The sequence below is a fragment of the Haliaeetus albicilla genome, chromosome 16 (assembly GCF_947461875.1).
Source record: "Haliaeetus albicilla chromosome 16, bHalAlb1.1, whole genome shotgun sequence".
NCBI lineage: Eukaryota > Metazoa > Chordata > Aves > Accipitriformes > Accipitridae > Haliaeetus > Haliaeetus albicilla.
The window spans coordinates 17360946-17379687 of NC_091498.1; the positions used below are offsets into that span (position 1 = coordinate 17360946).

Below are 18742 nucleotides of genomic sequence, written 5' to 3' on the forward strand. Positions count from 1 at the left end.
GAATGATGAGTCTATATGATATATGAACAGTACAGAAGTAATGGATCAGAAATACACGCATACTGCCCGAGCTATACAGTGCTGAACAAAACAGAAAGCACTGAATACAACAGAAAAACAAATCTGAAAGTCATAAACAGATCTCTTTTTTCATATCGATCATATCAAGCTTCTGGAGTTAACTTCCATAAGGTACTACTTGGGACCAAACTTTTTGATGGACATTGATATGGACATCAAAATTACCTAGCTTTCATAGAAGAGGCTGGAGTTTAAAGAGTTTTGTAAAGGCTCATGAGAAATTAACTCTTCATGACATAAAGCCAATCTACACTACCCATTAGGCAGGATGCCCACTAGGGTTTCTCTCTTCCCTCTCTGAAACAACAGGTATTTGCTCCTGTCAAAGACTTGGAATGCACAGGGTGGTCTAATTTAGTCTGACAATCCTACAGTCTTTTATGGCTCTGAAGATTGGCATTTCCAGTGCAAATTTCTTGGAAGGAACTATGCATACACAGTCAGGTGATAAAGCGCTATACAATTCATAAGTGTTGTAAAGTGTAAGTACAATTCATAGATACTGCACAGAAATGAATAATTAACCACAACTATGTCATACTACTATGCCCTTCCTTTTAAGATACATTGTATTAGCAGTACTGAACACAATTTGTTAGCTCACAAATGTTAGTTACCTTTCTACAGTCAAGGACATGGATGGTTATAGTTTCATCTTGAGTTTGACTAACAACGTAGGATGCTTCTTTGAATAAAGCCAAATGATTTCCATCATAGGTTACAATGCTCAGATCAGAGAAAATTGTGCAACGACCTAAGAAAAATTAAAAAAAAAAAAAAAGTTTTTTCTAACTTATTTTAGAATTTCTGTAAATATTACAAAATATGAAGATAAAACAATAAATTTTGTAAGATTAACTAGCTTACTAGAGTTTCATGTATGCGCATATATTTTCAGCTACATTCGATATTGTTGCACCTTTGTAAATGGACAGCAGAATCAAATCCTGCATATTTTAATAGGACAATTTGCAGGCCTCTGCAATTAGTTATTTTCTTACAGTTCTTGCCAGCAAAGGTTTGTAATTTTTACAACCCCCAAACTAGCAAAAACACGAATGACAGTGGATCATGCCAGATCCTTAGTTCCCTTCTAGTCTTGCTCCTAAAGTGGGAGCTCATGTGGAAGGTTTCCTTCTTCCCAGTCTTATCGTTAAAGCTTTTGTGTTTCAAAGGGCTTGGAGTTCTATTATTTCAAACTCTAAAGCATAAGCAGAAATTTGCATTGCTTGACTCTGCATCCTTTCTTTGCTATTATGGACTACATTGAATTTACTTTAAGGTTTGGATTCTTCCTGCCCAATTCTAGGTAATTGATGGGAGTGACTACAGTAGAGCTGTAGTCCCCAGACTGTTAACAGAGCTAGTTAACAGTCTAGGGAATCTTCTCATCCTGAAGTAGATATAAGCTGAACCAAAAAATTCACTGACTATATTGACTAGGTGTCCTCTGATTAGACAGAAGACAAGATGGGTCTAAGTCAGACCTAGACATGTCCACTGCAGATACCTAAAGTTGGGTAAAATGAATATCCTACATTAAAGGAGCATTTTGATTTCATTTCCCTGGATGTAGAACTAGAATTATAAATTGCATTAGACAATGAGTAAGCCGTACAATATGCATCTTCTATTTCTATGCCATGGTATAGAAGTGTCAGTTCTTAGCCTTCTTACATATGTATTAAATTGTTACCTAAATTAACTTCAAAAGTACTGCATAATTAAAACTTACATGCACATTCCCACTTTGGGCAGCATTTGTCACCATTTGTTTGAGTAGCAAATCCTAAAACTCCACAGCTGGGTTGAGTTGCATTGTATGGGCAGTTTTGCGACTTATTAACTTGGATCAGTTGTCCATCCAAGCAAACATGTTTTATGCACTCATTTTCTGTGATTGGCTAAGGCATATTTAATAAAAGACATAGGTTACCATTCTTACCAAGGTAGTATCACAATATTGCAGAGTATTTGCTCAAAAACGGGGCTCACATTCTTCAGGTACAGAATACTTATGAATCCCCATGACACTGATGGAAGCTACAAGTGAAGAGTACCTTTGAAAAGCCAACCATTCTGAGGACAGTTTAAAACTGCTGTCCTGTTGTAAAGTGGAGAACAGCATTATTGAATTTTTAACTTTAAAAGAAGTTGAGAAGGAAAAGTACAGAAAAGCACAAGAGGAATAATAACAGGGATCTCTGGAAAGATGTACTTTAAAGAGGGCAACATAACAAAAAACTGCCATTGAACAATATGAAGCACCATATTTTGCCAAAACCCCATTCTTCTAACAGTCACACTCAGGAAACTGAGGCCCAAAACAGTGTATTATAGCACTTATGAAAACCGTTATGAACAATGAAATCATCCAAAGTTAGATACAACTGAGAAAGTAATAGGGCTCCCTGTTTGATACAGATATTTTAAATCCTAAAGATGAAAGTATGGCTCACAATTTTTTTTATCAGTGTGTAAAAGTAACCAAGACTTATTCAAAACCAAACAGATTAATATTTATAGTTACTCACTGTACAAGTTTGAAGAGCTGGTGTTTCTCTAGGCAGCATAAAAGCTGATGCTGTGACTCCTGAAATGGCTTCAGCTGTTGCCAGTCCATCAGAAAATGTTGTAGTCAAGCCATAAAGTGGTTTGGTAGACAAAGAGGCAAATGAAGAAACTGATGGAGCTGTTGTGTCATTTGGATGGTCAGATATCATTAGCAGTGAACTCACAGAAGGCATTTGCACCTCAGATGATATCTCAAGTTTTGAAGTTTGAGTAGTACTGACTGATGACGCAGCTATAGAAGAAAAAGGTTTTGGTTCAGAGGATGAGCGTAGAATGGACAGTACTGATACACTTACATTAGAAGGAACTGCAGTTGTGTTTGTGAAATAGGGAGAGTAAAATGTCTGAGGTGTTTCTGGGGTAACAGTAGCACCTCGAGTATGGACAGCTTGGATTTCTGTTGGCAATTCTGGCTCTTCAGATTTTACTCTATCAAAGGACATGGCTTCTTTTGCTTCTGAAGTAAGAGAAAAATAGGTGGGCTTCACAGAGCTTGTGATGGATTCTGTTACTGCTTCTGCTTTGTCTGAAGTTGCTGATACAATACTAATGTTTTGCCCAGTACTGCTTATTGTTGAAGAGGCTGAAGCTGCAGCTGACAAACGGGCCAGAGCTGACAACATTGTACTTGCTAGAACCGTGGAACTGCAGGTGGTGGTTGAAAGTGTGACTTGCTTAGGCAACACTGCTGTTTCCTCTGTACCGCTTTTGCCCATTGATGTGGATGGCCCACTCCCCATCATGATGGGAATTTCTGTTGTTTCTGGTAACAAAACTGATGAAGAGGTTGACTTAGATTCTGGTGAAGCTGTAGTGGTTTCAAGTGTTTGGCTTGATTCAAGTGATTCAGTAAATGAGGCCTGCCATGTGAACTTTAGATCAGTACCTGCCTTTTGTGTGGAAAATGAAGGAAATGCTTCTTTTTTAACTGTTGCTAAAGAAGAGGAAGCTGTAAGCACTTCTGGTGAGGAAGGTAGAATTCTGGTGCCAAAAATCAAGTCAGCTGTCATTCTAGTTGAGACTGTAGACTGGAAAACAGAAGTTCTTGATACAAATGGCTGCATGACTGAATCAGTTAAATGCAACTCTTTTTCAGTTGGTAAAATAACTTTTGTAGGACCTGCTGAGGTAGGTAATATACTTGAATGAATGCCTTCAGGTAGTGAGGCGATTAAGGGATATGACGAAGTCAATTCTACTGTAGCTTCAGTTGTCCTAAAGACACGTTGTGGCTGACCAGTGGACTTTGTTAGAGTTTCTGCAGGATACTGGTAAATTGGGGCACTGCTTTGGCTTGTCAACAAAGGCCCAGAAGTCTGTTGACCAAGTACCATAGCCTTCTGAGTAGAAAAATGTGGTATAGCCATGGTCTTTGTGGTCTGTACTGAAAGTTTATCTGCTGAAGATGTCTGCCAAAAGAAGGGGCCTACTGAAGATGGAGGAAAGGATGGCTGAGCCGTAACTGCTTTAAGTTTTACTGTATCTGTTATACTTTGGACTGTAGATTTCAATGCTGTAGAAACTATTTTAGTTGCTACTGGATATTTTAGTGTGGTTGTTACTTCTGGTATCATTTGTGTAAAAGAAGGTGAAGAAACCAATTCACCTGCTAGATACTGAGAGGTGGAGAAAGTGTAAGACGACTTTGTTACTGGAAGTACAACAGAAGGGGACAGCGTTGATTTTTCTTTGGCTGTCATTACTTTTTTGGATGTTATGAGCTGATTGCTGAATTCAGAGGATGGGGACAATGTGGCAAAAGTGATATTTAAAATGGCTTTGCCTGGCAATTTGTCGTGTGATTCTGTTGTTATTGTACTTGATTGTTCTGTTATAGCGGATAAAGCAGAGAAAGTCAGGACTGGAGAGGCCTTTTCTGTTGGTAACACAGACTTTGCTATTGTTGTTCTTGGATATAAAGAGATTGTTTCATGGGATGCATGCACAGGACCGAGAGCTGTCAGTGATGCTTCTGTTCCATATGAGGGTAGTGAAGGAAGAGAAACGTTTAAAGAGATTAGAGAACTTGATGGTGAAGAAGGGAAAGCAGATGGCTTTCTAGTAGAGATGCTAGTAATTCTTTCCACTTGTGATTTATCAGGCTTTGTTGTCAACAGTGTGGTTTCAGTTGCACTAAGGAGAGTAAGTGGAGATCCAGTGACAGATACTCTTTGAGCCAACTCTCTTTCTGTAGCTATGAAAGGAACTGTGGTGGTTTCTTTTGATGAGATAGAGGTTTTCATTGCTGGTGTGGTAACACTACCTGAATATCCTGAAGTGCTTGTATTCACTGTACTTGAAACTCGAGTTGACTTGTACTTGGTAGATGTTTTTCCAGAAAACAAAGTTGACTTTGCTGCTAATTCAAAAGGGGATGTTATTTTGGATGTTACCTCAACAGACAAAGGTGTCACTCTCATAGTATCAGCCACAACAGGATATTTAGTATATAATGTAGTCAGGAACTCTGTTGTGTTTAGAACTATGTATGAGGGATATCCTGTAGTTGAAACAGTTTTAAATGTTTTTTTTAATTCACCTGAAGCTGGAGAAGCAGAAGTAGGAACAGACACTGAAGGTCTTTTTGTAGAAAGGGTGATGGATTTTTCAGTTGTAGAACTAGGATGTAGCGAATATGGAGGGAAATAAGAACTTGATGTATGCTCCACACGAGGTGTTTGGGGAGTTTCCTTTTTAAGAGTTGTAAATGATAACAAACTTGTTTCTGATGATCTTTCTTGAATTTGCAGAGTTGTTGTCTTCAGACCTAGAGTTGTAGTGAAGGGTACCTGTGCAGTACCAGTCAGGTGTTGAACCATTTCAATAGAAGGTTCTGTAATTGCCTTTCCTAATGAAATAGGTGGTGTGGATGTTGGTGAATATGTAGTCTTCGTGCTTTGTTTGGTTAAAACAATTGCTGCTTTTGTTGTTGCTGAAGACACTGGTTTTAACAAAGACAAAGTAGTGATCACAGGAGAAAATGATGCTAATGTAACATTAGGCACAGTGCTAAAAGACTGTCCTATACTTATTTTCGTCCCTTCTGAAGTTCCCGTTAGCTTTACTGGTGGTGTATATGAAGGCATGCCCAGAGGTGGTGATGTGGAAAACTGGGGCAGATACACAGTAGTTTTTTCTCTTATTGATTCAAATGAACTAGGTGTATATGTTGTAAGTTCTTCTGGTTTTACTTGTGCTTCTTTTGTGGGGAGTGTTCTTGTGGCTATTTCTGGTATTTCCATTATTTTAGTTTTGACTGGAAATGCTGTTGTTCTAAGTATAAGAGGTGTCCCATTAAACATAAGTGTAGAAATTGGTTTGCCTTCTGATTCTGTGCTTGTAGTCACTGCATGTGTAGCAGTTACTGCCTGAGGTTCTGTAGTCCTCAATAATTTAGTGAAACTGCTAATGATCGGTTGTATCTTTGTGGAAGTTTCTGAACTGACAGTAGATGGAAACAATGGAGAAATGTCATCAGGAGAAGACAAGCTTACATTAGATTTTGTTGTCCCAGACATTGCTGTAGTGCTTCTCCCAGATGTCATTTCTGTTGACTGTAAAGAAATATTTGATGATAAAGTTATGGCTGGAAGTGTTGTATTAAATGTAACAGCTGAAAATGCAGTTTTCCCTGTAGTTGCAGTGAGTTGCAATTTTGAAGCAAGTGTTGTTTCCGTGTCCTTTGCTTCAGGTACAGGAAATGAAGTTACCGCTTCACTGATCACTGCCCAACTTGTACTTGATGTTATGTGTGAAACTGCTGGTGTTCGAATACTGGGTGGCAAAGATGGACTATCATCTGCAGGTTCAATGCCTGAAATCAGACACAAGTAAATAGTAGTTTGAAATTTCTGAATAATCACAGTCATGAAGGCAGCAGAGCTAGAAGGAAGTTATGTTAACTCACATAACTCTGATCTTTTCAATTCCCTTTAAACTTTGAAAATTCATAGACAAATTACAAAATAAATTCATTAAATAATTTGCTGCACACCTAATGTTACTAAAATGTTTTATGAAGAAAGAGCATCTTTCTTAGTTTAAGATTTGTCTCAAATTTTTGAGGAGTGAAATTATTTTAACCAAAATTTATGTTCGGTGAGCTCAAGATTCATTTAACTAAGGTCATAGTTACACAAATTTAAGCACCGATATTTGAAAATTTGACTAGAGACCTAAGAAATTAATAAGGTAAGTATCATACATAATATACATAATTTTTCAAACATACAGTCTTCAAAATACACGCATCTTTGAGTGACTTCATCCAGCAACATATTGAGAGGACAGGCAGGGATGCATCCTTCCACTCTATAAGAAAAACAGTAAGTATTAACTAGTTGAACAGTATCTTCTGGATTGAGCATTTAATTTTAGGAAAAACCAAATTATTTATAAAGTATTTTTAAGTAGACAGTCTTGTTCTATCTAAATCTCATCACCTGAGTGTACTCCTTCAAAATGTCATTGCCACGGCTTCCATTCTCACTCAGATCTAAGCTAAAACATGAACTCCGTGATACTCAGCCTTTGAAATGAATGGTTGCAAGTTCAATAGTGAATGCTATCACTTAAGCAATGCCAAACATTTTTGCACACCAAAATCCAAATGCCGCTTTTACCAGACTTAGCACAAATTCCAATTGGAAGGAAAACTCAAGGAAGGACAGATGTGGCTGTTGCAATGCCATAGTGAAAAAGTAGAGGCACAACTATTTGAAACAAACTTGTAATCACCTCTCTCTATTAATACTCCATAATACCCCCCCAGCTTAAAAGTTAATACTTACCTAACAACTGAAATGTTACTTTCATGTAGCTGCTGCAGCAGGTTTTATTCCATATCTTTTCTCCTTCACTTACCTCCTTATAGAAGAACACAGTCCCGCTATACTGAGCCTACCTCTGATCTCTCATATTCTTACTATGCTGCATAAGTATTTTACCCAAATTACATACTTTTCCATAAAAATACAGATACTTACTTTGGTACTGCCTGACAGGTTTTTCCCAAAGGGTCCTTGCATGTCTTAAAACAAGGGCTCGTACAGGCATCATAATGCCATTCACATGCAGAATGGGATAGAAATTTAAATTTGACATCTGAAAAACAATCAAGATATGTTATTCTCATAATATTTCTAGAAACACACACAGATACATATCACTAAGAGGCATGCTTTGAGTTCACTGCAGCTCTAAATCACTTACTGTTTCTACCTGTATTCTCAACAAACAAAATTGGTAGTATTTTTTTAACTGCTAAGGTCTTTAAAACATAGACAAACAGTTTATTTTTATGCCAAGTATAGTAAAGAGTGCTGGCTCCACAGCCTGTTTTACTCTTTGTAGTATAAAACATGACATCAAATTAGCCACGTTTACTGCATATTACAATCACTTGAAAATAAAGCCAAGCAAGTTAAGAGCTGCTGTTTTTAAGTTTTTACAGCTGTATCGACAAGGAAACTATGTTTGGTTATTCAAAGAAAATGCAAAATTAAGATTATGTTGATTCAGTACAATTATTGCTATTAGAATAAAAGTAAAAAGCACCAGTTCGATACACTGATATTCTTCATAACAATGTATCATATCAGTTGTTTACTTCATGTGTAAAATTTGCTGATAGAGCACAAGCGTGTACATAACTTGTACAATACAATTGTATTTTAAAAACCAAAACGAACACCATTCCAAATAAAGCAAGCAGAAATTATGCCAATTTAGGCTCTTTAAAGCAACAGATCTTAACAGTTGATCTTCTCAAAAGCAGTGTAAGATAGCCACTCCAAGAGAAATTAATTCAAACCTCAAAACATTTTGAATCTGAAATTCTTACTGCTCCTACAATGAACAAAGCAACTCAGATGAGATGAGACATGTAGTCTTGCAACATTTAACTCAAAACATATACTTCACCAGACAAACTAGTACCAATAATGAAACATTATGGCAAATTAGAAAAAAATAATAAATCAAACAAAACCCAAACCAAACAACAAGAACCACCCCCCCAAACCCAAACTGCCTTCAGAGTATCTACACAGATAGTGATTATTGAAAGACTTCAAATTCACATAATTGAAACCCACAGTACAAATTCAGACAGAGGAAGAGTTAAAACTTCAAACTGGGAATAAACAGAAATAAAGATCAGCTATACTTCCAGCGCTTATTAAATTATGCAGGAACTTTACATAATTAAAGAAGAAATAGACTGAGTGTAAAATCTGAGAGAAACAAATTTGTGGCAATCATCATGTGGGTGACATGCACTTGCATGTTCAAATGCAGCATCATGCTTTCTTTTTCATTACAACCTTGCCCCACCTGCATTCAGGATGGTTTCCTGCACAATGCTAGATGAGCCCAGTGGCTCTTCCAATGCTTGCATGACTTACACAATATATCTGGATTTCAGTACCTGAACTACAACAGCCCATCCCAGCTCCTTCCTGTAGCAATCAGGGCAGAGCAGTGACACTCCCCTTATATTTATGCCTACAGAAGACCACCATCATGACATATGGGTCCCCTCTAGATTGGTAAACCTGATCTTAGAGCTATGTTGTTCAGAGCCTACGAAGAGTAGCTGCTCTTAAACAATGTTTACATTAATGACCAGAAAGAAAATGCTTACTACTTAGAAAAAGTTTCCATTTTTGGTCTTTTGAACTCTTTTTGCTTTTAAGTTTTGCTGATCTTCACTTGACTGAGATAGTAAGAGAGTAGCTCTTTTGCATCTTCTTGGAGACATTGAGTTTTTCTCTGAAGATTCTAAGAAATTGTTCTTCCTGCAATTTAGGGACATCGGCACTTACAGGTAATTATCCCTCTGCCATTATTAACCATTAATACCTTCTTTTTAATAGAAATAATTCTCTTAAAGCTATAAATCAAACTCAGACAAAAGAGTGTGTATGTTGCCATCTAGTGTTTTCCTTTTTACATGCCACTATATGCAAGGACACAACTTGTCACTGCTTTTGAAAACATGATTCTTAAGACAGTTACAAATGCATTTATGAAGTCACATTCCCATAAAAAGCTAAGTACATGTCACTGAATTCTTCTGTGACCCGTTCTAGTGGAAACAACTTAAGTTGCTTAAATCTAAGGGAGGAAAGGAATTATTTCCATGCATTTTGCTAACTGATATATGGGGTTTTGTATGGACTGACAGGTCAGAGTGGTAAGGTTTAAGGGCAAAAGAAAATGATATAGGACAAAAAGACAGGACATACCAGAGACCTGTTGGCACAGGCAATCACCAACAGTAGTAATAACCAGCCATAACAGTATATCCAAGTGGAATCTAGGAAACTGCATTCATCAAACTACCCTAGATTAAGTATGGAGACAGATCTGTAATTTTAACTCTTGCCACAAACCTCAGCATTAATCACAGAAGTAGTTCCAAACACAATAAAGGCACAGACTTTGTAGAACACATACTGTAATCTGACGAAGAATATTAGTTTCTCAGTTTAGCAGAACAGTGATCGTGAATTAACACTTCCAAGCGCTGAGATTAACATACCATCTCCCATTCTCCAAACAAATTTAGACTTTTATGAAACAATTGCGATGTTTCCCTTGAGCTCTCCTACAGATTAAGTTCACAGAGGGTGCCCGTGTTGCATGCATTGGTAGGAAATAGGGTGAATTTCTACATAAAGGCATAGATAGCATTTGTTGAGTGGTTCATAAACATCATTTACAGTTAAGAACAAAGTCATGCCTCTGCAAATTTTGTCTCTACTTCTGCAGAAAGAAGTACAGACAACAGATTAATTCATAAACCTGGTTGTAAAGAATGTTTTCAAAGAAGAGCTGTAGAACCAATGGACATTTAGTTTTCCAGTCAAGGGATTTTAGAGAATTGAGTATGCCAGGCCAAGCTGTATTAGCTTTTTTAGTGAGTAAATTACATAAAAGAACAGACCAAATCACCACAGCAAGAGCTGAATGTACTGCATGAATTGGTTTCCAGTATCTCAAAAGTTTTCGGTATGTCTCAGTAAACCCATTGGATATAGTGAAATCTGTGCTTTATTATTAATTAATTATGGGAAAATGCCTTTCCAGTATCAGGAGAACGTCAGTTCAGTCATTCATCATATTTAAAGTTTTCACTATTGGCAGTATCACTTCCAGAAAGTCTAAGCAGCCCAAGGACCCAGCTGATTGACAGTGCAAGCCACTGTTAAAAAAAAAACCAAAACGCAACAAGATGCAGTTCCTGCTTAAAAAGTTCAGACTAAATAGAGATTAGACAGAAAATGAAGGGGAGGAGAAAGAGAAGCACAGAGCTGTGTTCTGAACTAACATGAATTCAAGACTAAGCCAAGAAAACAACAAAATTTCTCTATACCTCGCTAAAATAAGATTATTTTGCCTCTTTTTACTACATACATCATATTAACTATGACCCCAAAACCCACAATTATTAGGGTATAAGGAAAAGCAGTAGCAAACTGTTTTAAAGCCATTCAAGCATCACTCTCCCTAAACTGAAGGAAATACTCCTTTCATTCTCTGTATTGATTTTAGACATTAACTTCCATGCCAGACCAACCTCAGCTTTATTGTTACTACAATACAGCTACTCCCATGACAGAAACTACCACAGCTCAGAAACTGTGGATTTCACCAGTGTCATGGCACGAATGCTTTATGCTAGCCAGGATGCTAATCAGCCACCTCCACCACATGCTTCCCATTTCTTTAATACTTAAATTCTCCCTCCAGCAACTAGTAATATGAGCTTACTGTACTCTGTGCAACAGTACAGTTCACTCACAACAAAAGAATGATACACAGTTTACAGACAATGAGTCAAGCTTCTTATATCAGGCATGTGTTCCTCAAAAGGATTTGTCATGGCATTTGAAAATAACCATGTGTCTCCTGGTGAAGTCTACCAGCATTTGTCTTCTGTTCAGTGACACAGCAAATCCTTCACAAAATGGTAAATTATGCCCTGGATGACAGTCACTCCAGTTGACATGCCAACTGAGCCCACAGTTCTTTTACCTAACAGGGGCTGAGCATATTGACGTTACAGTACTGCAGAAAAGCTTTTGTATGAATGCAGGTATACATGTTGCCAAAGACAATATATTAAAAGATATTCCCCAGCTCCATTGTTTTCTCACTTGCTTGGACATCAGAGAAGTATTTTGTTCCCTGTATTTTATGATTTTTGTTCTTCGCAGTTTTCAAAAATAATTCTGTGATAATGAGAACAGTTGCAACCATTTAATGAAGAATTTTAATTTTTATCACTGACAGACTGTGGTATTCTGTTGAGTCAAAACAACCTTTCTTAGTACCCTGGTCACCTTTTTGTGTGTTGACAATTCCTACTGTTCACAAGTCCATCCTGCCTTTTTTTCCTATGCTGACTTTTACCTCACAGGGACAAAATCTGCCATTGTCAGAATCCGCATATTATGAATAATTTCATGCTATGCTCAAAAAATGGCTATTTATTTAAAAAAAAAAAACCCTAAAATTTGAAATGTTCTAATGTTAATGAAAGGTTGTGTTTAAAATAAAGGTTTAAAAATAATAATAAAAAAATAAGTATTTGGATTTTAATTCTCACCTGATACTTTTTTCTGTTTTGCCACTTTTCCCAAAGATTTAAAAAAATCTAGTAGGAACAAAATTTGCTTTAAAATTAGTTCTATTTATAATGGCAGCAAAACGCTGCTTAGTAACGTAGATTGCCTATCTCCTCAGTTACAAGTTTAGAAACATGAAATCCTATCTACCCACTTAACACACATTAACTACTAACAAACTCTGTCCATGACTTCTAAGTTTCTGCAATGAGAAATGTAAGCAAATGTCACTGGAAAAATTGAACTTTGTGCCCAGCCAAAAAATCACTGAAAGCAAAGTATAACTATCTACCTGTCTTAGTTTAAGATTACCATGTTAGAGGAATATAATCTTTTTAATGTAACTATTTAATCTCCTATTTTTTCAGTCAAAATTGGGAAGTCAAATGTTTGAGTTTGTGATATAAATAGGAAATACATTATAATTCTAGAGTAACCTCAGTCTGATTCCAAGAGATACTGAGCAGATGTGTTCAGTGGCATACCCAGGATTTGCAGGTACAACAGCAGTTGCTCAGCATTATCCAGTCCCAGGCCCTACGTCATGATCTTCTGGACTGACAAAGCACGTGAGCTCAAATTAAACTTAAAAGCAACTCATTAGAAGTAAAATAGGACATTCTAGAAAATTAGTTCTACTGATGGAAATGGATAAGAGTAAGTTGAAGTTAAAATAGTCAATGATATCACTTAAGATGCAAGATGCTGTTGTAAAAACATGTTTTTCATTAAAATTAATTTCATTTTCAGTTTGTACTATGTTTCTGAATGTGTTTCAGTTAATTAACATACAAACATTAAAAGCAAACAAAAATGCCCTGTATCAAACTTAAACATCGATAGACACCTCTGTGCAGTGAGCATATACTTAGTGCATCTTGAGACAAATTTTAGCTGAAAATTCTCTCTAAGACAGTCCTTATATTTACAGCACGTTAGCTGTTAAAGCACACAACTAACCTTATTAAGAACTGTGCTGCAGAACATATACAGGGCAAGTCACATTTTTATAATATATATAAAATTAACTCACAGTAATCTTAAAAAAGTAAAGCAGATTATGATAATTCTATGAAAGGTAAAAGGTAACTAGCTTGAGCACGTTATTTTAAAAAAGGGTAAGAAAACTACAGCTATATCCATAAAAAGATCATCAATTCCCTACATCCACTAATTTCCCAACAATTTTAAATATGAATTGATCACTCTTACATGACACTTCTGTGCTTCTCCATCTGGTAAGACTAAGTGTATTCTTTCTTTTGACTGAATACATACCAATCCAATGCCGGTAAAAATTCCTGCATAAAATGCAAAACGTATTTTCTTGTAAGTATAGTCTAGATAGTCAAATTCAGATATCAACTCAAAACCTCAAATATTTGTGGGAACAGGACAGCAGACAAATCTAAGTATAATGAAGATAACCCAATTTAAAAGCTGAAGTGACTTCTCATGGAAAATACTTCACTGTGTTAGCCTATCGTATCTGAGCAATTTATAGTCAAAGTATTTCAATGTGACAATATTTATTGCTATGAAACTGGAAAAAGTGACAAGTCAGATGACTCTAGACAAACATGTATCTATTGCTGTAGTGATCGGGTCATTTAAAATTCCTCCTTTTGAATGTGCGTCACAAAGCATGAAGAAGTCTCATGAGGAACTTTCTGGCCAAGAGGATTTACTGGGTCTATTATTCTGCTCCCGATATTTATCCTCCAATTCCGCAGGAATATCTGTTCCCGGTTCAAGAGTTTCTGATCTAATATGCAAAGCATTTACAATAGTCAGCAGGAAACTCAATACACTTTTGCCTGTGCACTCTGGAGCTGGTGTAACTTTTCCATTAACTTAAACAAATGCTGCTGTATTTTTAGACCATGTAATTACCCTACATCAGCAGGCTGGCCCTTGTGAAAGTACACTGGAGAAAGATTCGAGCCCCCTGTTTCTCTGCTTATAAAACTCTGAAACCCAAGCCCTCGGATGTGGTGATTAATGAAATGCCTCTTGATCATTTGATCTGATCCCACTTGCTGAGGTAAATTGGTTTAGTTTTCCATTGGCATAGATAGGATTTTTTGGTATAATGACTGGAGGGTAAAGACTTCACACTTGAAAAGACAGACCCCTCTGTGTTAATGGATGACCACTGAGAATTGGAACATGTTTTAACCTTCTTCATTCCTCCCTCAGAGATAAAAGACTAAGGAGATTTTTTTGTTATGTCCAAAAAAAGTTCCTTGCTTGAAACGCTGTATGAACATCCTGGTAATAGCATTAGCTCTGTAATTCTGCTGTTCAAAAACCTCAACAGCTCTGTGATTACAAGCATTTGTCAAGAGGCAACAGGCACTTGGCAATGACAAAATCTGTCATTTTTTCTGAAGTTGGAGTGTGCCAGTCAACAGCTGCATTAGGCTGTCAGCATAATGCACTGCAAAACATCAGCAGATTCACAATGCCACCATTAACACTTTAATTCAATGTTTTGATAACAAGAAGCTCCACGAGGCATACAGTTGGCCTCTTCTGTCACAGAAGTCAGTGCCTGCTTCAGATTTGTCTGTGCTGAGATTCAATATGGTCACCATAAAACATGCCCAGGCCATGCTTCATTTGTTACAATATTTCATTTTCTTTCTTTCCTTGTATAACAAATCTTGGTTTCAGAGAATAAAGAACTGATTTTTAAAAATGGTATTGCCAAGAATACCTATTAAAATACTTCTGCTACCCCAATAAACAAATTACTAATGCAGTTAAAATTACAGCACAACAAAAAAGCTTTAGAACATAAAAATAAACACTTGTAGTGATTTTGGAATTTTATATACCACACAACAGCCAGTGGTTTCAGCAAGTAGTAGTTGTCACTGAAGTTCATAAATAAAGTCATATGAATGCTTTTGATCTATCTGATGCATCCAGACAAGCAGACCCTAAAGCAAATGATGGTTTCATGAATAATCTGCTTTGCTTTACTTCATAGGCTAATATAACTCCTGCACCTTTTTCTTGACCCGTAAGGCCATCTTCATTTCAGGGCATGGTTCCCGAGTGTTTAAGAATATGTGAGAACAGCTATTCTTATTATTTCTTTTCCTTACTAATCCAAAAAAGAGTGAGCTTGACTGATTAGTGATTTTTTCAGTGTGTGTTTTGTCATCAGTTCTTGTCGGAGCAACTTCTGGATCCAGCTCCTATGAAGGGTCCTAAGAATATCTCCTACATTTCTGATCCTTATGTCTCAGTGGAATGTGACTACTATTAGAGGAATGGGAATCTCTCGAGTAGTTAGAAACACTCTCACAGCAGTCTACATTGTGTATGCAAGAGCTGTAGCTGTCCAAGAAACATTACAGAAACAGACATCTAGATCCCCAAGAAGAGGCATATATCTCCAGCTAGATGATGCCTGAAACACTAGGGGATAACATCCCAAAAAGCAGAGCCTCTGTGAGTGAGCACATGGATAAATGTCAAGGTGTTTTTCAGGGGAAACTTGAAGTTTGAGAGGTGTAATCTAGAGGGAAGGTCCTTTGCACTGGATGGCATGACCTCTGAGGAGGCAAAAAAGCTCACAATGAGAATGCACTGTACAGAAAACTCTCTCTTGGGAGCAATCAGATGGAAAGGAGGGGAAAATGTCATCCACAGACCTTTGCTTTTAGAGATGCACTCAGTCCTTTTCTATTCCCTTCATGAATCCATTATTCATCAGTATGATTTTTCTACTTAAAAATTTCTTCACCACCTACAAAGCAAGTATTGCCCAGAAACTACACACTGGGCTATGTATTTCCAAAACCAGTTGGCAAATATAGCAAAGTTGTGTGTTATGCTATTTAGTGGCCTTTGACAAGAAAACAGAATCTCATGCTCAATACAAAGCTCAGGGAAGATTTTGAGCCTGCATGCCACAGACTACCCACAGCTCCCAGTGATGCAGGGGAGAAGTAAGTAATATCATCACTTCTGAAAATATCAATACCATTTAGCCTATATTTTCACAGGGAGCAAACTGCTTTTCATAAAATGCAACTTTAATTACCTACCTACAAGTTTAAAAAGGGTCGACAGTCTGAACTCCTCTGAATGATGGTACTTCAAAAGCTCAACTGAAGAGGCTGAAATGTGAATGAAGTATCCTGGTTTTGCAAATGACTCAAAGGAACTGTATCCTGAAACCCATGTATTCTTGTGAACGACAAATGTGGATCTGTTGTGAAATGCTTCTCTTTTTTCCCATTTAGAAAGAACAAGAGTATTATTGGAGGCCAAGTGAAGAAAATAGTTTGGTCTCTCAGCTGTTTCAAATGAAACCAAGTTGGAATCTGAAAAAAACACACAGAACTCATTTACTTGCTGATGTATGCATATGCATTTATATGCATAATAAATTAAACTCATTCTGATGTTCTGATATTAGTAGCATGAGCAATGAAGGCTGACTTTGGCCTTATCAGTGAAAATAGCCTGAATCTGGTAACAAAATATACTATATATGGATTTCAGAGTGCTAGATTCTGATAGATATTTAGTTTTCCAAATACCCTACAGATACGAGCAGATTAAGACACTTGCCCACACCAGGATAAAGGAATATAGCCCTGCAGTCAAGCAGAACTTGAGTTTACAGCCTTCACTAAGCCATTTATTTAATAAAAATGTAAACTTCTTCAACTAGCTTTACAAGTAACATTTGCCATCAGGAATTCATAGCTTAAGAGCTCAGCCTTTCATTAAAAATAAATTACAAAAACGTATTTTGCATTCAGCTTACAGCTTTATGTCTTAACTTCTAAGCAGTCAGCTCTCTAGCCCTTCCCCTAAGAATGTTAACAGCAAAGTTTGTTTTCTGGCAAATGTACCCACATGATACCTTACCCTGAAAACAGTACTGCTTATTTCAAGCAAGCCTCTGTACAACCACTTGCAGTGTGGCAGATCTTGAGCCTCTTACAGGCATCTGTTGCTCTCAGAATTACTTCATTCTATTTTGCTGTAAACTCTGCTATTCTCTTAAAAATAGCCATTAAACTACTGTAAAATCAATTAACCCTCCAGGCCTGAGTAGTATTTCTTGAAAAAAAGAATGCATAGAAAACAAATGATGTCTATTAAACAGATATGCTATCACATTCTGGTATAACACTTCTGGAAAACCAACTTGTTTCCTGAGCATAAAAACTTCAATTAATCTGAAAAACATAGTGGCACTTGCGAATATCCTTTTATTAATTGTCTGTGGCAAGTACCTATTTGATAAGTAACAATGGACATGTTGTTACTGCACAAAAATGAGTGTGATTCATAATACCTGCCACATAGCCAATCAGTACATCAATGCCCAAAACTTTCCATTGTCCATGATTTGTCTGAAACTGATGAAACACATCCATTTCTCTGAGGTACCAAAGAACCAAGAACACAGATATATAATGAAAACATGGATATTAAAAATATCATAACGATTGTATAAACTCCTCCTGTATAAACTCCTCCACGGCCGAATGATGAAATGCCATTCATTCAAATTGGACTATAAGGCACAAATTCCATTTGCCGGGTTAAATTCTGAGCAAGAGATTTTTATATGGGAATAGAACAGTAGGACTGACCTTCCCTTTCCAAACCTAAACTGAACGCAATGTACAAGTGTCTCAAAAGTATGACTAATAAAAGAAATCTGGCCCTGGATATTCTGTTACATGAGTTCTTGTGTCAGTTCTACAGACAGCAGTATTACTAATCAAATGCTTGTCATTTTTTCAACTGACCCATATCTCTTCTTTGATTACACAAAGACAACCACGTTCAGGCTGTCCAAAGAGCTAATCAGGGGACTCTGGGCAGTAAAACTGTACTGCAGTTTTACTCAAGTGGGCATTAAATGCTCTGTGGGCATTAAAATCACGTATGCAGACAACTCTAGCATTTAATCAATGTCACAAAGTGCTGAATATATTCTTGTAAGCTTTCTCCACCTGTCTGAAGGTGTGCAAAACCTTTTTCCTCTGCTGAATAAGCAACACATTCCTTCAGTAGAAACTTACGTTGGGACCTGAAGGAGACAAATTTGCAGTATACACCCTTACACAGCTCAGGTTAGTGCCAATGGGCAGACAATGAGTGATGGTGGCAAAGCAAGTGAATTAGGGAGTACTTTTATTGTATCATTTCTCTACCATTCTTTCCTGTGCCCCAGTTCTGCCAGAGAACTGGTGGAGGGAGCTACACATATCTGGAGCGCTGGACTACAACACCGGTTTGGTGCATCTGAAGGTTAGGGCGGGGGGGGTGCTTTTGTTTTTCAACTATAAGTATTTGTTTAAAAAGCTACAATCATCTAATTAAAACCAACCAAATGAAAGTTTTGGCAGACAACATTAAGGTGCACAATCAGCTGGCAGATAAAAAAAAAAAATTTTGACCCAGGTCTATTCTTA

At 37.0% G+C, this 18742-nt stretch overlaps 1 protein-coding gene across 3 annotated transcripts in view; it reads right to left on the minus strand.

Annotated features, from left to right (window-relative positions):
- The window catches only part of OTOG (otogelin), a 113828-nt gene that overhangs the window by 25489 nt on the left and 69597 nt on the right, over nt 1-18742 (minus strand). For all 3 annotated transcript variants that reach the window (XM_069803722.1, XM_069803720.1, XM_069803721.1), the window contains 6 exons: nt 16349-16627; nt 7641-7758; nt 6887-6966; nt 2616-6469; nt 1817-1985; nt 699-835 (listed from right to left, as the gene is read on the minus strand). In XM_069803722.1, the coding sequence (XP_069659823.1) occupies nt 699-835; nt 1817-1985; nt 2616-6469; nt 6887-6966; nt 7641-7758; nt 16349-16627 (4637 nt within the window). The remainder of the gene's footprint in view (nt 1-698; nt 836-1816; nt 1986-2615; nt 6470-6886; nt 6967-7640; nt 7759-16348; nt 16628-18742) is intronic.